The sequence below is a fragment of the Manis javanica genome, chromosome 2, assembly GCF_040802235.1.
Source record: "Manis javanica isolate MJ-LG chromosome 2, MJ_LKY, whole genome shotgun sequence".
Taxonomy (NCBI): domain Eukaryota; kingdom Metazoa; phylum Chordata; class Mammalia; order Pholidota; family Manidae; genus Manis; species Manis javanica.
The window spans coordinates 188,030,671-188,052,430 of NC_133157.1; the positions used below are offsets into that span (position 1 = coordinate 188,030,671).

Sequence of the window (21,760 nt, forward strand, 5' to 3'; positions counted from 1 at the left end):
TGTTTCCTTTTCTCATTGTAAGTAATAATCCCCAACATAATTTAATGATCCTAATTTAATGAAAAATGTGGATTTCACTTTGTGAAATATTTATTTAGCTAAGATGGATAAAATTATATAATATAAATTAAAATATACTTATTTTCTTTTAATCATACTTGGTACTTAGGCTTCACTCATTTTTATTCCAATTTGTAATCCAAATATGTAGTCATTTTCTAGAGTGATCACTCGTTTTCTAGAGTGATCACCAGATATGGAGGAAATTACTTGTACAGATCATTTTCTCTATTCTTGTATTGGAAGTTTATGTCACATTTGCAGTTTATAACCATAATTTATTTTAGTGATGTTTTCTTAATTTCAGTGTCAAAAAGTTATTTGTGTCTATGTACCTTCTCAATTTAATTTTTCAAGTATATTATCTTAGCTGACATGACTGCTGTTTGCAACATGGTATTAACTCTATAGGAAAGTTGAAGATTTTAGAACTTTTATGCATAGCATCATTGAAAATATGAAGTGAAATATCATATCTTACAACTGAAATTTATGTTCCTCCTGGTAATTTTGCCCAGTTTATTCCACTCCTCTCCCTGTTCAGTAACCCCTGTATTCTTGGAAGGAACAAAGCTAGGTTCATCATTTCACACTTTGATTATGGTTTGGGGGATATAATCACATGTGTTTGGATCCTTTTAAGAGTCTCTACATTTTAACAGTTGTACCATGAATGATTTCTCACTTCTTACCTACCTCTTTGTTCTTAGAAGGTAAAAGATATCTTTCATACTTTCCAAAGTATTTTATATTACCATTTTAATGCCATAGTCAATATAATTTAAAAGTCCTCACAGGAGTCTTAGAAATGCTGAAATGAAAAATAAAGAAGTAATCATTATGAATAATAGTAAATATCACTAAAACTAATTGTTGGAAGTTATATTGTTTGGGTTTCATTTTTATTAGCTACATACCACAGGTCAAACGTTTTGGTAATCATTACTATCAATTCATTTTCAAAACTAAGCTAATAATCTTTATGAGGTGGTTAGAATTATTTATGTAGGAAAAAGTCTGTGAACTTTACTAAACACAATTTCATAAGCAAAATATCCAATATTAAAAATTCCAAAATCTCACCATGTTTTTGGAATCATACCATGATAATTTTTAAATAAGAACTGAGTATCAATAATAAGTCTGAATACAAGTTGGAATTCAGAGAGCTCAATTTTAATGTGACACGTACAGACTTAAGTTAGTTTCAATTTTAGATAAAGAGTATTCTCTACTATAAGTGTTTCTAATTTACAAATAAAATTATGGGTCTCTTTTCTAGCATAGGTCTTATCTCAGTTTTTATATGATGGATATTTTTATTTTCATGGTTTTTTTCATCCTTTTATTTAACTTATTTTTACAATTGAAATATAGTTGACATACACTATTATGTTAGTTTCAGGTGTACAACATAATGATTTAACATTTATATACAAAATGCTCATCATGATAAGTGTAGTTACATCTGTCACTGTAAAGTTATTACAATATAATTTACTATATTCTCTATGCTATACTTTTAACCTGTAACTTATTTATTTTGTAATTGGAAACTGGTACCTCTTAATCCTTTTCACTTATTTCCCACCCCTTCCAATCCTCTCCCCTCTCACAACCACCAGTTATTCTCTGTAGTTATGAGTAATAAATAAGATTAATATTCTTAAATAAGATTAATAATCTTAGGCTTCCATGATGTCTGTAATCATGAATCCTCTCATTTTTTCCTGAATTTCAGATACAGGAAATATCTCTAGATACAAAAATCTACTTAGGACTTTAAAAAAAAAATCTACATCTAACTTTTTTTTTTAACTTGATTGACATATCAGCATTATAATTATGACTCTAACTTTCTGGACATGTTTAGTAGTATTTTTTTTAAGTTCAAAATAACCACAAAAATAGTTAGTTGATTTAAGAATAAGTAAACCTCTTAAATGGCTTTTATCAAGATAAATAGCTTATAGAATATGTTATATGATTTTAAGAAAACATTTAATCAGGATAAACAAAACATTGAATTTTTAAAATTCAGTGACTGAGAATGGACCAGAAGCTTCCAATTTGAGAAGAAAAAATATTCTGAGGTATTTATGAATTGCAGAACATCTACATGTGACATTTTTTTTTTCTATGTCTTAAAATTTTTAGAGTGAAAAAAAGCTTGTTGGTTAATTTAAATGCATTTTTAGGAATGGCAATGAGGCAGCTTTGATTGTTGGTCAAGTTGCAGTGTGAAAATTGATGGTATTCAAAGTATTTGTATATACATGTCCAAAAATTACAGGGCCACCACTTCCAGCAGCCTAATATAAATGAACTCTGTAATTTATGAAATAAGATGTTAATGAACCAAAAAATCATGTTTTCTTAGTTTACTTAGTTAATAATTTACCTTATACCAAAAAGAATTTTAGGCAATTTGAATAAAGTTAAATTAATAAAATGTTATTAAAATATTAATTAAAAATTTAAAAATTGAACAAAAAGTGCACTGAAAGAGATTATCACTCAATAGACACAAATATATGCAAACTTTTGATGTAAATGAGTTTGTCCACAAAGTCTGTCTCATTAACTCTTAATTAGCACTTATCATTAGAAAGTACTTCAACATTTAATGTGATTTTTACATGTAATAACTACTATTTTAAGCATACTTAAATTATAAAATGAAATTAAACTACTAAGATGTCTTCTGTAGTAAGCATAGTGTCATCACATATAAGAGTATGTGTACTAGAGATTCTTAGATAAATTTACCTTTTAAACCTATGAGCTAGCATTTCCCAAAATGTATTTTTGAGACTATTTCAGCATGGTATTAACAGATAATAGGTGGGAGGAGGGGAAATTTCTGTGATCAAATGATTATTTATTGTACAATTTTCAGGATCTTTTATGTACAAATTTGTACTGTAAATCTGAGAGAGAAGATTAAAAAAAACCTGCCTCTTTAACATTTTCACTTATTTTCCTTTTATAGAGTACGGCATAGGACGTCAGAGTGGAAAGAAAGTTTAGAAATCACATATTCCATTCCTCAACCAGATAGAGAACAGTTCCTCTCTACAAGCACTGATTCCTCTAAATTGTATTTCATTCCACCGGGGAAAGATGAAGTTTGGTTGAAACCAAAATAATAATATTGAAAATATTTCTAGGTTATTTTCCTTAGAGAAAAGGACCAGCAAAGAAAAATCAACTTGCTAGTGAAGAATTCTCCTGTGATGGATCTTTTTACCAATAGAGTGCTCTCCTCTCTAAGGATATTATACTTTGTGGAGTGTTTCTTTGTGAGAATAAGTTGATAAAAATGTAGAAAAGGAATGAAAGACTTCATCTGAGCCAAATAATTTTGGAGAAAGCCATGTCTGGTTACTGTTTGGCCTACGGATTGGCCTCCTAAGAGAATTTATATTTATAAGCTAAAAAGTATATGTAGCCACGTTTGCTACCTACATCTGTTAAGATGGTCCCTTGAAACTTCACTGGCTAAGGCACTAACCAAGAATTTTTCCATTTAGCAACCATGTCTAGATAATGATTGAGTCAGGAGATGAGAGATGTGTTTGAGATTGGAATTTAGTTGGTTATATTATCTAAACCAACTAAATATCTAAATTCTTATATCACTTTTTCTATTTACATCTTTGTTTGCTTATAACAAATACAGGTTAATATCTTTCTTAAACTCCCCACCCGCAACTGATCTGTTAAATAAATGATGTTCTGTAGACCTGATTCTACAAATCTTTAAACCATTACTAAGGAGGAAGGCTTTTTTGAGAAGAAATATTAAACTAGTATCCTTTAATGCAGGTGTCAGCAAACTATGGCCCACAGACCAAATCAGGCCTACTGCCTGTTTTGTACATGAGATTTTTTTGGAAGACAGCTACCCTCATTTGGGCCTGCATTGTCTATAGTGCCTTCATGTTACAACGACAGAGCTGTGGCAGAGACCAAATGGTCAGCAAAACCTAAGATATTTCCTATCAGGCCCTTTACAGAAAAAGTTCACCAACGCCTGCCAGCATATCTCATTATTATCTAGTAATCAGAAAGAATTTAATGTAGCTTCGTAGAAGGTTGACGTCCAGAAAATAGTATGAATATTAGAAAATGCACATGTATGTATGTTTGTATGTGTATATGTATGTATGTGTATATATTTATTTATGTATATATAAAATGTGTTTAAACTTCTTTGTCTGTAGGTGCTATTCATGTTAAAATACTAGTTTGCTATGACATATAAAATGAAACTTTTAAAAATAAACTTCCTAAACACTAAATTTAGTAAATATTCTTTCAATAATTTTTTGATCCTGGGTTGGCTTTTTTGTACCCTTGTCCTTGGAGAAAATAAACATATTTGCCTGAGAATATCTCCTGAGGTACAAACCAATTGTACAATATTGGTACAAAAATTCCAAAATTGTATTTTAATAGACTAATAGCCATTTATACTTGACTATATTTCACATTCATATCATGGAGGCACTCATTTGATTTTCTGTATCATTAAATTTATATTAACATAATATTTATATTCTCCATTTTATAATTTGTCACAGAATCAATTAACCAAATCATTAAAAGGTGACTTTTAAGAGGAACAAATTGCCTCACTTTATTGAACAGGTGATTTAGGTTTGCTATTAGAATTAGAGGTCATATAATGTAAGCTCTTTATACATTCTTTTATTCAAAAATTTTTCACTCCTTGTTGAAACTGTCTCTTCCCATTTTTATCTTATTTTACTTAATCAACTTTTACTTAAAATTTGTTACTAACCAGAATTATCTGATATATAATGATTTTTTTTCAGGATGAGTATTAAAATCCCCATTTTTGAATAGGCACAATTTTGTCTAGGTACCAAAATTTTACTGCAGTTTTAATTATGATCTTAAGCACGGGGTGTGTATGTTTATATTTCTACCCACACCCAGTGCTTGTGTATTTACATGACAACATTTTATTATAGATAGCCATAGCCATTTTAGCCCACTAAGTTATGATTATTTTTCCTATTGTAGATTTGTAGTATACAATTGAGATTTTGTTTTTCCTTTATGCCTATTTATGAGTAATGGAATTTTACTATAAAATATCTCTAATAAAAATCACAAATATACTTTAAAAACACTTTCATGTTTGCAAAGACTTGCTAGAATTTAGTTCTTGTTCTATCCAAAGTTTTTGGGAACTTTTGATGTCTACAATTGATGTATTTCAAGGTAAATCTTGTTATAGAGAGCATTCATCTGATTTTTTAATAGGTTTACCATCTCATATTCTCACCTCCTGACGTCATTTTTGTTTTTCTGAAATGATTTCAGTAATACTTTTTGTCTTTACTGGCATGGTATGTTCTCAGGAGTATTATTCCAAGGGCCTTTTTCTTGATCCTGTTCTTGAAAATTCAAGGTCAAAGTATCTTGATAACTGCCCCCACATGTAAGCTTGGGCAACCTGTTCTAATACATGGGCTAATCTTATGATAATAGTTTCTAAATGCTACTGTAAAATTGCATTTGAAATCAATTAAAATTAACTTTTTTTTAGTAAATTAATTAAATCTTGGTTGAATTATAAGTCACAGGCTTATAATATTATCAAATAGAATATTATCAAATGTATGTGCTGGACATACATGTACCAGAAAGTGTTTTCTATCCAGTGAATATTTGTTTTTCTGTTGAAATTCATTTATGTTTTATTCAGATTAAAATAATTTTACCTATTTAGTAATCATGCTTTTATTCACCAAATTGCATTCTTTAAAGAAAACTAAGAAATAATATGATAGTTAATTTGTACATACTACCTTGAATGAAACTAATATATCAGCCTAGCATTTCTTCTTTTATACATCCTGTTAGTAGGACTCAGAAATAAGAACTGCACATTAATTTTATGGGTTTTTTTCTACTCGATAGGTGCTATGGATATAGAGGAGAGAAATCGCCAAATGAAAATTAACAAATACAAACAGGTAGCCGGATCAGATCCCAGACTGGAACAAGATTACCATTTGAAGGCAAGACATTTTTCTTTTTAAAAGTTGTAAAATAATCAATCATATGAAACCGTTAGATTCTCTTAAACTGCAGAGTACAGTTTAGTCAGACATAAACGTAGAAGGCAATGGCCCCATGATATTAAATGCCAAAATTTATAATGTGTTTATATACCAAGTTTTAGGGATAGAATTTATTTTATTTAAAAAATCATTATATAGGAGATTAAAGAAATGGAACTCATAAATTATCTGAAAAACAAATCTTAGAATTTTTCATTTTATAAAACCTATAAAGGCCCTAACACCTTCAAAAATGTTAAGGTATAACTTTTATTATCTTCTCATAGTTTTCCTACATACTTTTTTTACAATTTTATAGTACTTTAATAGAATCTGGTTTCTTAGTGAATTATTGGAGCGAAATACATACTCATGAGGTGTTGTAATGCATTCGAAAGGTTTTTAGTGAGAATCTTTTTCTAACTATTTTTGGGGAAAAAGTTGAGGTATGAGGTCTACCAAGGCAGACTCATGCTCTTAGTTACTTTTATATTTTCAAAACCTTTCTCGGTTCTTAGTATTATTCACACCCAAAGTCATGAAAAGACTTTGCTGATGTGCCATTTAAGATTTAACAAAAGGATGAAAATAGCAAAACTTACTCATAACGTTTAGTTATTACGTGCTCTGTGTCTTAGTAATGTAATCATTGCGATCATGTAATATTGGTGGTCTGTGTATCTGTGTGTTAGAAAAAAGCAACTTGGATTTTTACAAACTCAGAACTATTGTGTCCTTATGTAAATAAGGCCTAAATAACTTTGTTGGATATGCCTAATGTGGCGGTGGGCAGCACAGGTTTCTAGTTTCTCCATGATGCAACCTAGAGGAGGCAGAGACTCTTATATCAGCATCATCTTCCAAATCACCAGTCTCTTCTCCAAATGACATGAATACTGGCATGGTGAATACAGGATTATTCATCCAGATTCTGGTGTACAAAAATGGCATGGGCCCAAAGCCAGAGAAAGGTCAATTTAAGACAAATATTACTCAACAGGTCCTAAGTTTCTGAGAATTTTTTAAATGAAAATATGAACAACTTCAAATAGGTTCAGTGAATTTCATAGAATATAATTCTTTGGTGATAAAATATTTCAGATGTATCCTTAACCTTTTGAGCTTCATGTCAGAAATAGTATCTGTGCTTTCCCAGGTACTCTTTGATATTTCTGCCTAGGGCTAAATAGATATACCTGATCTCTGGTGGCATCTGTTATGCTCTCATATCTCATTTGCTCATTTTATATAATCCAGAGACCAAGGCATGAAGTCCTAATAAGATAGGATATTAGAACTTCTGCAAGCATGTCTCCAGATTACACAGATTAGTTTTTTTTATATCCCACTTCAGAAAGAAATGTTGATGATTTTTAAAAATACATGTAATACTCTCAGTAATATTGTCTATGAAGAAATGGGTATCAAGGAAAAGTGAAATTAAGATAAAACAGAGAAACAGCAGAAGTAAATCTGTGAACAAAGTGCATAGTGTGAGATCCTGTACACCTGCTGCATGTGGGGTGGCGGGTGTATCTGCATGACTGTGAGCATCCTATCGGGCAGCAACGGCAAAGAGAGAACCTGGGTCAGTTGTTTGACTTACTTTGTTCGTACAATTAAAACAGGTTCCTTATGAGCAATACCAATGATTCTTGTTGGGATAACTAACAGAAAATTATTACAGGAGGATGGGCCACAGGAATACTATAAGCATGGCTTAAAATTTCTTTTTCAGAATAACAAGTTATGACTGCATTCCAATGCGTAAATGAATGAATGCTTGAGCCTTCAAAGTTTCATAATGTTGACACCAATTATTTTAGGTTAGAAAAAATTTAAGTATTGGCAAAGGACTAATTACTAAGGAGTCTAATTTCCTAGGTGCTCTCTAAGGCAGTGGTTTTGAAAGTGTAGCCCAAGACCAATAACATCAACACGTCTAAAGACTTTTAGAAATGCAGTTCTCTGGCCTCCCTCCAGACCTGCTTAACCAAAACTCTGGGGATGGGGTCTCTGTATTTTAACATCACAGGTGATTCTGATGTGATCTGAAGTTTGAGATCAGTCTTCTGCTCTAAGGGGAACTCTTGTAAAACTTACTTCCAGGTTAACTGTAGACTTCCTCTATTAGGGTTTTGGCTAGAAGCCAGTGATGAATGATGTCAGTAAAAAATGGAGACTTGTTTTGAGGATAGATGATCTGACACCTTTACAAGGCCTCTCATAGTTTATAACAAATCCTATCACTTGAATATAGAATACTGTCATTATGTTTTCTATTGCTGGATTTATGCGTTTAGCTTAACCAAAACTGTAATTAAATCATTAAGGTACAACTTTTAAAAAGGTCCAAAACACAACTCTGTTTTGTTCCGCTACTAATTATTTCCTGATGTGAAACTTCCTTTACTGGGTCATCTCTCTCTCTCCCCATCATCCCTAGTTTAATCTCTCTCTCTCTCATGGATCGAAAAGAAATTACAGAGGATTCTTTTTTAGTTCTGGGCATATATTGATTTAGTTATTATTAATTTCCACACTAACAGTTCCTCAAGTTAAAATTTTCAACAGCATCCCTTTCTTTTTTTTTTTTTTTTGAGAGGCCATCTCTCATATTTATTGATCAAATGGTTGTTGACAACAATTAAATTCTGTATAGGGGGGTCAATGCTCAAAGCACAATCATTAACCCATCTCAAGCCTAATTCTCATCAGTCTCCAATCTTCTGAAGCATAACGAACAAGTTCTTACATGGTGAACGAATTCTTACATAGTGAATAAGTTCTTACATGGTGAACAGTACAAGGGCAGTCATCACAGAAACTTTCGCTTCTGATCACGCATTATGAACTATAAACAATCAGGTCAAATATGAATATTTGTTTGATTTTTATACTTGATTTATATGTGGACCCCACATTTCTCCCTTTATTATTATTATTATTTTTATTTTTAATAAAATGCTGAAGTGGTAGGTAGATGCAAGATAAAGGTAGAAAACATAGTTTAGTGCTGTAAAATAGCAATTCTAGATGATCAGGTGTGTGCCTGTAGACTATCTGCTAATCCGAGCTAGACAAGGGCAATAAAACATCCACGGATGCAGAAGCTTTCTCTCAAAACAGGGGTGGGGTGAGGTTCTAAGTTTCACCACTGTTGTTCCCCGATTTCTCACCTGATGGCCCCCCTGCGACTGTGCCTGTCTTAGGTTGTTCGTCCCTTGAGGAATCTTACCTGTCTCTGGCTAACCAGTCATCTTCCACATCCCTTTCTTTTTAATTAGGAATAGTTAATGTATTTCTATTCTTTTCTTTCTTATTTTTATAACAAGTGCCAATTAAAAGCTTGCTTTTGAACTATGTGCTTTAATACAGTAGATCTAATTCCTAAAAATCATAACGGAGATGAGAGAAATAAGTGTAAAAAGGTTAAGTAATCTATCCAATTTCATATAGCCACAAAGTCATGAAAACTGTTATTTGTGGCTAATCTGCTTTTCAAATTTAAAGTAAGTGAGATTAAATCCAAAACTCAGACATATGGAGCATATGCTAATACTTCTCAGCTATATTCCTAAAATTCCAGAGAAGCTATTAAAAAGCTTTGATGCAATCTATGTGTTTGCTTTTTAACTAAACATTCCACATTTTAAATGGCATTGCTTTCCTGAATTTCTCGAGCCTTCTGCACTGATAGTTGCAAACAATTCTTACTAATTAAAAAAAATCACTTAGTAACTTACTTTGAAAGCATCTGTAGAGCAATGACTATTAAATTACTGGCTTTCTAAGAATATTTTAAGTATATTAAGAAATTTGAAAGTATAGATTCTATATTTAAAAAGAACAGCAAAAGGCGTGTAGACATGATTCCTATTAAATTGGTGGATGATTTCTCGGAGGATTTTCTCTTAAAGCAGGATTTAACTATGCAGCTAATATACTTTTTCATGCCTCTTGCATTCCCTTTTTCCCAGCTTAAATGTGATTGATCCATTCTACCCTTAGCAGAAATTTATAAATCAGCTTTTTTCTATAAAATTGGTTTTTCTATAAAACCAATATTCTCTTCTCTTCATTGGTTCAGAAAAATGTTGTCTATCTACTAATTTAACAGAACAAATTACAATTCAACACATTCCAACTACTCTTCTGTGAATTATATAATGATTAGTTAACATAATTGGCAAAATTGACAGTCAAACAATGTAAATATATCTGAATAGTAATATGGAGAATTTCATGTTTATTTAAATATGTAATGTTTATTTTATAAATAGTCATATTTAATATTTTTAAATGTCCCCAGAGGATATTTTTTAAAAGGGTAGTCCATGACATTTAACAGAGAATGCTTTACAGTTCTTTGGTACAGGATTTATTTGGAACTCAAGCTTATATCTCTGTAGAGATAATGTTCTTTTTTAAATAGTGATAGTGTTCCCAGAAAATTATCACAAAAATATCTTATCCTTATTACAGCACTTATAATTTTCTATTTTCTTATTTATCTCTGTAGACTTAACTAATATAGCCCAAAGTTGCTCAGAACTTTTCAAATGTAGACCAGACATCCATACTAATCCATTTTATCCATAATTAATAGATTGAGTTAGTGTTCTGGGAACAGAGGACAGTGTAATAAGGGAAAGGAAAAGAGTTTTTCTCTATTTACTGTGCATGCCTGATCCTAGGCACTTGTCACCTTTTCTCTCAGGCCTCTCCTTGTCCTCCTAAGGATCCATTCACTGATTTCAAAGAGACATTAGGAGGAAAGCAATCCAACTAAAGTAATTTACATTATAATATGAATAACATAACACAAAAATGGTTTAATTTAAAAAACCTGTAAATATAAATAAAACTTACATTGATTGAATTATAGGCAAAAATCAATATAAAAATATAAGACAAAGTATTTTTGGCAAGTAAATCACAGTGTTAACTGAGCTGTTCCCTTTATTAGAGTTTATTCTCTTCTCAACACTAAGAATACACATTCAGTGCCAGACTTGTGTTTTAAATTAACTTCCAAAGGGTAGGCAATTGAAGAGGGGAGACTGGTCGGGGACTGGTTAGGAGCGGCCATCCATATATGGGCTCTGTATAAGTTTGATGTCTGCAAGTCAGGAGAACTTTAAGACCCCAGCATCGTCAGATGACGCAGCAGCACAGATGAGCATGTGCGGTAGATGAGGGCACAGCCTGGGGCCAGGCAGACTCCACCTCGGGACTCAGGGTCGGCTAACCCCTTATTCTCAGTTTGATTATTAAACAGGGCTTTGAAATCTGTTTCATAGGGCACTGATTGGGATGACATGAGATAATGTATATAAATGGTTTAGCATTTAGTAATATGCTAAATAAATGGTGCAGATAATATTCATTATATTACTTATTATAGCAACAGCAAATGTGATCATAAGCACCAGAAATGAATATGATGAAGTCAAAAAGAAATGGTGAAGGAAGAGTTGAGCTAATGAGGATTTTAGTGTAACTCAAATATCATTGAATAAATGTTCCCTTTATCTCAAATAAAGAAGTTTAAGCATCAGAGGTCTACAAGAAAAAATCAAATTTAGGGGAAAATAATTTATGAATCTTCGAAGTATATGGAAATTTTTAAAAAAGAGACTGGAACATAATGTGTACAGAGAAATTACAAACTAAATTACTGAAATTAAGAAATGTTATCAAGGTTGAGAAGTGATTAACATGTATGCATATGAGTATAAGTATTTAACAAGAAGTACTCTTTAGTAGCAGTGACACAAATGGATCTGTAAACTGAAGGACTACATTTATAAAAAGTAAATTTTTATCTACTTGTCACGTTTGTGTACAAGTAATGTACCGTGTACAAATTACTAAGAAGATACATGAAAATACATTATTAGAAGTAAAGTACTTATTAGTACTTATTAGAAGTAAAGAGTAAAATGTTCTAATTTTACAGCAGTAATTGAAATAAAACACTTGAAAATTTTTTTTTTCCTAAACAGAAAAGTCGAGTTCCTGGCGGCATGTAATACAGCCCAGTAACAGTACAGTTGAGTTAGGGCTTGCGCCCTCTGGAGGGAGAGCTGCTGCAGCTTCAGTTCTCAAGCTGCTAAGAAAACCTGGTACTTACATAAAACACACTTTTGTGCCAGTGAGAGTTAGAGGCATCACTGGATGAATAGAGCAGGAGAATTCTAACAAGAGTGATGTCAGTATACTAATTGCCATTCTGCAAGGTCCTCAAGGAGTAGGTTACCATGTTCCATAGGAAGTAATGAAACATCCTTTCTTGGAATGAGCTGTCTACTGTTTCATAGCCAGAAGTAGGATTCAGATTTTCAAAAAAATCCCTGCTAGTCTAACCAGATAGCCAACAGAATGTTTTCATTTTGCAAAATCATAATGAAGATCACCTACTCATAGTTTCCATTCAAAGCCGAGTCAAAAAATCTTACCACTTACTGATGAAGATGTGAGAGAGAAAACCAGTGGCTACACCCAGATTTCTTCAATGAAACCCATCATTTCTCTAAACTTCTATTCTGCTTTGTCAGATTTTTCTATTGTTCACTTCTACATAACCATGTAACCACTTAGCTTTATGTTTTATAATGAAACATGAAAAAAATCCCAAGAAATATTTCTGGAAATCAGTGAAATTGCTGATATGGGAGCACAGGGGAAAAAAAGACAGGTTACATTAACCTGGAAGCACTCTTAGTGCCACACAGCCTACAAGGCTCTGAGAGGGTATGCCGAGTTCTGGGTGCTGCTGCCAGCTCTCACATTCCCCTCCTCTCCTCTCCCTGCTCAAGATACATTTTAACCAAGCACTGCACACGTTAGATTGCTTCCTTGGCCCCACACTAGGCCACACCCTTCAAGACTGGCTGCTTGTCCAAGGCAGTCGGCCTCCAAGCCTTTCATTAGTCACCTGCTCTGTCCTTTTTTTTTTTTAAACATCACCTGATGGTTGTTCCTTTACCAAGTATATTTAAAAGAAATAAAACTAGAATTTAACATCTAGGTTACTAAACTAGCAAGTAAGAGCAGCAGTATACAATATGGCCCTAGAAGTGCAAGAGGTATTAATGATAATCTTGCCAAGGCCTGATTAAAAACAACTTCAGTCCTACCTACAAAACTGACTAATGGCTATATAGCATAATTAAAAGAGAGTTATTATTGAAATGAAAAAGGAACTAAATAAAATTATATTTTAAAAGACCTTCATATCCTATTTTCCCTCTTCTATAGTTTCTTCTTATTTCATGTTTGTGAGCATAGATTCTCATTTATATTATGTTAAACATCTACCAAAGTAGAATTTTAAAGTATTGTATATTATGACTAAAATTTGCTAAATTACTGAAGTAAATAATATATATGTATATGTGTGTATATATATATATGTGTGTATATATATATATATATATTATATATATGTGTATAATTTCTTCCTTTATCTTTGAGATAAATAAATTAAGGGATGGTCAATCAAATTAAGCCAGAAGTTGCTACTGAAACTTCTTGCTGTTAGTGAGCACTATCAGTAACCACAGTAGCAGCTATGTTCACAGCACAACCTCTGAAGTCTTCACTGTAGCAATGGAGATATAAAGGCAGTTTTGTTAATCTAATTTATTTTTAGTAACTATGGTTAAATATACACTACAGAGCAGTATTAAAAGTGTGGACTGAAGAACCAGACTGCCTGAGTTCCAATCTGTCCTCTGTCATTATTTGTATGACCAAGGGCAAGTTACTTGTGCCTAGGTTTCTTACTCTGGAAAGTATGACAATAATAGCACCTACTTCATAGAATTATTTTCAAGATTAAATCTGTTTTTATGCAAGTATAACTCTTAAGCAAAGTTTGGAATATAATAGGGAATAAATAAGTGTTAGCTGTGATATGGTAATGATGGTGATGATGGTGATGGGGAGGAAAGAGAAAAAAAAGTCATTTCCAACAGATAGCTTGCTCTTACCAAAGCCCGTAGAGGTTCAGGTCTATATTTGTTACCATAAACAATTTACTAGACATCTAGATAAATATTTCTTTAAGACAATTTTAAAAATATGTGCTGGAAAATGGAAAAGTGTACAAATTAATGGTAATTTAAAAAGTGTAACATTGACTTGGGTTGTCTTACCAGTTTAGTCAAATTTTTATCTACCCCAAATTATTATTCTTACCATTTCTACTTAGCAAGCTGGTTGTACTTCAACTTTAATTTAAAGACACAGAGAGAGAGAGAATTATATTTACACATAATTATTTACAACACACACACACACACACACACACACACACGCACCACACCACACCACACCACACCACACCACCCCTCTCTCTGAGCCAAAGGAGAATTTCTCTCCTTTATATTTTCACTGTTGGAAGCAACAGCTATTCATTTCTTCCATGTCTGAAGGCCACAAATATACCTTGCCTTAGTAAAAGATCTACATTTAAAAACTTAATGGTAAATAATTTTAATAGAATTTTAGAAATTTTATATTTTATCTGTGATCAAAGTTTCTACTTTCAGGTTCTTTTCTTTTCCATAAAATCTTGTATTAGTTTTCTAGAACTGCCATAATAAAATGCCACAGACTTAAACAACAGAAATTAATTTTTTCACAGTTCTGGAGGCTGGAAGTCCAAGATCAAAGTGTTGGCAGGTTCAGTTTCCTCTGAGACCTCTCTCCTGGGCTTACAGATGGCCACCTTCTTGCTGTGTCCTCTGTGTGTGTCTATGTCCAAATTTCCTTTTCTTATAACTCTACCAGTCGTATTGGATTAAGGCCCACCTATATGACCTCATTTTGCCTTATTTACCTCTTTAAAGACCCTATTTCCAAATACAGTCAACATTCTGAGGTACTAGGTGTTAGGATTATAATTTATGAATTTGAGGGTATTTATGTTGGGAAGAGTTAGGTTCGGTATCATAGGGAAGCCAGACAGAGTGAAACAAAAGTCAAGAAAGATAGAAAGTTTATTATGCTCTGTATCAGAGCAGGCCCCAACTTGATGTCTGACAGGCCCCTGTGTTCAGGGAGGACTTCTTTTTATGTACTTTGCAAGTGTTTTCAGGCGGGGTGAGGCATACGAACAAGCACTGATTAACAGCTCAGTAGTTTTGTCTTCTCACTGGTTGGAGACACTTGCGGTGGCCTAACCCCTCCTCCTGCGAATATCTAGCTTCCTGCTGAACACACAGTTTAGCCATACATATCTCTACACATTAATTAATGTCCTTTTAAATTATCATTTTAATGCATTATGAAAGCATATTTGATTATGATGTCAATAGAGATTGTAAGGCAACTAACTAGCAATTTTGTTTCAAATATTTTTTAAATTGAAGTATAGTTAATATACAATATTATATTGGTTTCAAATATACAACACAGTGATTCGGCAGTTGCACACTCTATTAAATGCTCACCCCAGCTAGTATAGTTACAATCTGTCAACATGGAGAGATGTTACAGAACCATTGACTGTACTCTACATGCTGCACTTTCATCCCATGACCAACTTATATTATGATTGAGATTTTGATTTTGTGCCCGTTTATCCCCTTCACCTATTTCACCCACCTGCCCACCCCAACCTCTCCCCCATGGTAACCACCAGTCACTTATCAGTGTCTGAGTGTACTATTGTTTTGTTTTGTTTTGTTTTTAGGTTCCACATATAAGTGAAATCATATGGTATTTGTCTTCCTCTGCCTGGCTTCTTTCACTTAGCATATACCTTCTAAGTGCATCCATGTTGTTGCAAATGGCAGAATTGCTTTCTTTTTTATGGCTTTTTGATCTATTGAAATTTTGTTACTTTTCTTTTTCTGTTTGTACAACTTCACATGTGAGGAGATAGAAACATTTTGTTTTTGTGTTTACAAGTTCATTTTAAAAATTACTTCTCTTAGTCATAAAACCACATTTAAATATGGTTTTCTTAGCCGTAATTTTATTTCATAATGCATTGAACCATAGGTCCTTTTCCTTTACCTGTATTTGTGAATTCCTACCTGCTACTATATAGCAGGCTAGGAAATACAAAAGAGGTATTTTTTTAATTATGAAAAAGTCATTTGAGATGACTAAGCAATTTGCATGTTATAGAATACTATAAATTATGGAAGAAATTTTAATTTCTTCCTTTAAGTCAATATAGTATTGCTAAAAACTAAGGAAAGAAAGCATTTTAGATAAATTACATCCAGGTACCTACTGTTGAAAGGACTGTTAGGTCTTTGTTATTGCCAAGAGCATAGTTTCTTCCTGCATATTGTCTAAGAACACATAAGGAAACCATTTTTCTTTTTCCTCCAGCAAAAAAAAGGTGTTTCATGCATTCACCTTTGCTTTCATCAAACCTCCGGAGCTGCTGGCTTGCTAACAATAGGAATACCCTATAGGGTATAGGAGGGATGAATGATAATGGGTCACTGAGGGGAGAGAAATCTTGCTTTATAGAAGCAAGAAGGATATGGGAAATGAGGAAGGAAGAAAAAAATGATAAATAGGGCAGGAAGGTTATTTCCAACTCAGATTTCATATAATCTAAAAGGGTTAAGTGTAGACATAATAAAAAGTTAACAAATATAAGAATATTCAAAACAATGGAACGTATACCTTTTGAACCAGCCATGATATTTATCACATCCAAAATTCACGTAGTCCATCTGAGGTAGTGATTATTTGCTTATTTATTATCTTTCATATTAAACTACACACTTATTGAGAGTGGGGCTTATATTTTATTAATCTTTGTAGTCTCTCCAGTGGCAGGCACTTTGTCTTGGCTATAATATGCACTAAGGGATTTTTTGTATGTAAATGAATTTGGACACAGATGGCAGCTAGAATGGTTGGGGTGACATACTTTGGGAAAAATTTTAGAGGAGGTGAATTTTGTAAGCATTTTGTACCAAGATGAGGATAATAAATGAACTTTAGGAGAAGGTATGGATAGGTTATTGCATTAGAGTCAAAAGCAAGTTTTCTGATGGATATATGATTATTGATATCTATCTAGAGTTACTCATAGGAGAAAGAATATTGAGAAAGATTTGGAGTATTTGGATTCTAATTTTGATACTACCACTTACATGAAAAGACATTGGATAAATGGCCCAATAGTTCTTCATAATCCAACTTTTTTCTGTGTACAAATTGAGGGAATCCTGTAATGTATAAAGTACTACATCAGTATGTGGCACTTTTGGAGGCTGCATTGAAAAAAAATTACTATGTATTAGCACTTGGGTTTTAGGCAACTTCATCATTAATTAAGCAAATCATTTCATCTCATAGCCTAACAACTAAAATTAGGTTTGAACTAGATTTTCTATATTTCATTTCCTTCATCTAATATTGTTTCATTCATTGATTTGGTAATCTGATCAATCAGGCTGTCTGCTAAATCTGTTCTCACAAATGATTGAATCTATGTATTTTTAAATTAACATGGCATAATTATGATTTAGAGAATAAATTTATATGTATAATGTTGTTGCCTATTACTTAACATGAAATAATAGCTAAATTTGAATTGACACTTAATTCAAAACCTTTAGTTAGGGCAATTAGTCAACTAGGACAGCATGGTGCGGTCCACATCTATAATTTCAATTTAATTTGATTAATTACTGTTTGAACATAACTACAGTTTTATTATGTAGTAGCTTTGTTTATTAACACAAAAATTAACTGTAATTTTTTCTTCGGTTGGAAGGATTACAGATATTATTAATTAGCAAAACTAAATTTACTAGTGTTTTCCTAAACATATAATTTTTATTATTTCTCTTCATTTGAAGATTATAAAATAATACTCCAGTCTGGGAATAATATAACTGCCCTCAGAATATATCTCATAGGAGAAAAGGAATTTTTAACTGGTGATAAGTTTAGGAGGTAGAAATATTATATGTAAAAGGGTACATAAGTTGGTGTGGCACTTGGGTGTGCCCAGTAATGTAGTAATTTTTATTATTTATTGTAATGTGTGAGATAGGGGTAATATTGCCCCCTTCCTCACTTACACTTGAACTTACATTTAAAAAAAGATACATTTGAACTCCATTCTGATGGATAAACCAAAACCCACCACTTCAGTAGAAATTCCTGATGAAGGAAATGCTATGATTTTATGATTTGCGCAGCTCTGCAGTTCATTTTCCTGACTAGGAATAGTCACAGCAAATGTAGCTGTCTACAGGGTCCAGTCATATATGAATACAGTACTTTCTTAAGCCTGTTTCCATTTTCTGCCAACAACAACAAAAAAAGATGTACCTGAATTGTAAATAGAATGTAAAGCGAGTATTTCAATTAAACATAAAGCATCTTTTTTTTAAGGTAGTTTGTAGGATTTTTTTATTATTTTAGTTTTAATTGTTTAAAATCCATCCAATTATATCTATAAGTAGTATTGTAGTGTGACATTCATGCTGTTTTTTGTGTTCAGATTATATATACAAGTCACTTTAATTTTCAAAATTTCAATACAGGAAAAAAAGCTTTACTTTAAAATATACACTTAAAGATGAAAATAATATGTGAATATTCCAAAAAGAAATGACAGATTCTAAATATGCTTGCCTAGTATCCCATTACATGTGAAATTAGAGTTCACAAAATTTTTTTAAGTGAAAAGAAATAGAAAGACTTGAATAGTAACAAGTTGTGTAAGCTTAGTCAATTCACTTCACTCTCAATTTTCTTATCTATAAAATGAGGAAGCTAAATTAGGTCCTTTCTGAGGTCACTTTCAGCTTTTAAATATTTTGGTGTTTGAATGACTCAGTGATGCGCAGAATAACTAAAAGTATGTTTGAGCACCAAATAACTTTTGTAGGCTTTTTTCTTAAAGGGTGGTTATCTAAGTCCCCTTTTGTATATGTGAGCATATTTTGTGATCTCAGGAAACGTTTAGTGACTTTCTCTTCCTGCAACTCAGAAGTGTGTACCTGGGATGTCTTGGAAGCTGATCAACTGTAATTCTGGATTCTGGTCCTGCAACATTAAAAGAAACAGAAATTGCCAGAGAAACAACCATACAAATAACAATAAAATGAAAGACAAAATAAATAAGGAAGGAAAAAAGGAGGGAAAGGATGAAGGGAAGGAGTAATATTAAAAAGAGTGGGGAGAGAGGATGAAGGGAAGGAAGGAGGGAGAAAACGGAGGGAAGCAGGCAAAACCTTCCCAATCCAGGAGTTCACAGTCTAACTAGGGAAACACATGTACATAAGTCATGCTCATTGAAAACACGCTGTAAGTGATACATAAAAGTAAACCATAGAAAGGAAGAATAAGAAGAGAAACACTCATTTGGTTTGGAGAAACCTGGGAATATATTATAGAATAATACATGAAGTGAAGGACATATCAGGCAGAGGGGAGAGCTTAAGCAAAGTTATAGAAGCATGAATATAAGCCATATTTAAGAAACAGCTGGTAGTCCCTTAGAATGGAAATATATAACAAATTGGGATACGAATTTGGAGATAAGAGTGGAAAAATTGACTAAGACCAGATTTGGGAGGGCTTTGAATCAATTAAAAATCTAGAATGTTCTTCTTTACAATAATGAGCTTTGAAGATTTTTGAAGAAGTCACTAATATAAACAAATTTGTGCTTCTAAAAGATAACTCTAATGCTGTACTTATAATGCATTTGAAAGGAGATAAAAAACAAGGAGCCCATTCAGAGGCTATTGCTATAGTTCAGGCAAGACATAAATGTTGTCTCGTGTCATGTTTTGACTGTTGGCTCCATCCCAGATGGTCTCCATGCAAACCCAACTAGTGCTGCTCTGTCTTCTCACACACGAACAAAAATAGTGGGCTTTCTCCATATTTTCAACAGATTGTAATTACATCTTCTCTAAGCCTGAATTTGGTGGGTCAGGGCAAGTCTCAGTCCCTTTCAGGTTTTTCAACACTATGTGGTTATTCAGGCTGTTTTAATCCTGATTCACTTAGATTCAAGTACCTTGAGTTACTCTTACTTTTTAAGGTACTAATTTTGAAAGGGAGCCCCACTCCACATCTCCAATCCATTAATGTTTGTTGTTTTTCTGCCTGCTTCAGATTCCCATTACCTTGCTCCTACCTTTATGTTCTCATGTCTTATTTCTGTTCCTACTTTTAGGATGCTATCTTGCCATTCAATATCTACAATATCTATACCTTATATCCTAATAAAAAAAATATGTTCTCAAAAAATATATAAAAATCATATACTAAGCCTTGTAATAGTTAATGATATTTTCAAATGACCAAGTATCAGGGACTCTTATGGCTGAGTAGAATTTCTTTATGATATTTCTTAATTTTAGCTAGATCTTAGGTTTCTAATCTGAGGACTTTGAGAAGCACTTAGTCATAATAATGGTATAAGTGCTTTAACAGTGACTCTTCTCTCTTCTGGAAAAATAATAGGCTCATTGGTTTGCATTAGCAGCAGGCATTCTGTTCACTCTTTCTGGGCTTGGATGTAAATGAAGTGTTATGTACATCAGACTGAGATATTGTTTTTAATACATTTAAGAATTTGTGAAGAACAGATTTTGAGAACACCTCTTGATTGAGGTAGAAATTTCAGATGACATCTGTTTGAGATATCAATGAATAATAAAGTACATAAAAATAAATCTAAGACTCACTAATGCTGTTGAAAAAGAAAAACGTTTATCTTATGTGGGTACATCTAAATCAATAAATGGCAAAGTGTCAGTACAAATTATCTGTAATTTAAAAATAATAGCCATTGTAGATGTTGAGAAAAAGAGAATGGTACATAAAATATTTGAAAATTGTTTGTAAACAATAAAAATTATCCAGATTTTGATAATTATTAGTGTTGTGGTCATGATTGTTACTTTCCTTCATTTAACTTCCTTGATGTCAAATATAAACATTGTTATAAAAATAACCCACGTTGATAGTTTCAAGAATGAAAAAGCATGAATTTTCAAGTCAGGTTTGGTGTTATCCTACTTTAAGTAAATAAGCCAATCTGGTGTCAAAGGACAATGCCTTATTTTTATAATGAGACATGGAATTAGGAACCAACACCATTTTCATAGTTGTTTTCAAGTCCAGATAAAATGTTTTAAATCATGACCAAATGATGAAAATTATCACAATCTAGAGCTTCTTTAGTTGCATCATGAACTATGCCTAATTATTATCATCATAAATATTTACTGTGACAAGTATTTTACTATGTCAAGACCTGTGATATTATTTAAAGCTCACATCAGGCCCAGAGAGGTTAAGAGACTTGCCCAAGGTTTCATAGTCAGCTACCAGGACTTGAGAAAGCAGTTACACAGCCAGATTTTCAACTCTAAATCCCATGGTCATTATGTCATACTACCTCTTATCATCAAAATTAGATGACTACATTGTGATTGTCATCAATAGTGTTGGTTAAAGAGTAACCAATCAAAGGTCAAAAAATATTTTTCTGATGCAGAATAGAATGAGTAGCATATCATTCAGGTTTGCCTTCAGATGTTCATAACAAAAAAACCTGACAACATTATTTAAATAAATAAGAATTTTTT

At 32.4% G+C, this 21,760-nt stretch overlaps 2 protein-coding genes across 38 annotated transcripts in view; one reads left to right on the forward strand and one right to left on the reverse strand.

Annotated features, from left to right (window-relative positions):
- Window positions 1–21,760, forward strand: part of RIMS2 (regulating synaptic membrane exocytosis 2) — a 570,663-nt gene that overhangs the window by 431,404 nt on the left and 117,499 nt on the right. For 19 of the 37 annotated variants that reach the window (XM_073229921.1, XM_073229922.1, XM_073229923.1 and 16 more), the window contains one exon: window positions 6,016–6,116. The exons of the other annotated variants lie outside the window; for them this stretch is intronic. In XM_073229921.1, the coding sequence (XP_073086022.1) occupies window positions 6,016–6,116 (101 nt within the window). The remainder of the gene's footprint in view (window positions 1–6,015; window positions 6,117–21,760) is intronic. 37 annotated transcript variants of the gene reach the window in all.
- The window catches only part of DPYS (dihydropyrimidinase), a 461,295-nt gene that overhangs the window by 146,244 nt on the left and 293,291 nt on the right, over window positions 1–21,760 (reverse strand). The window lies entirely within an intron of this gene.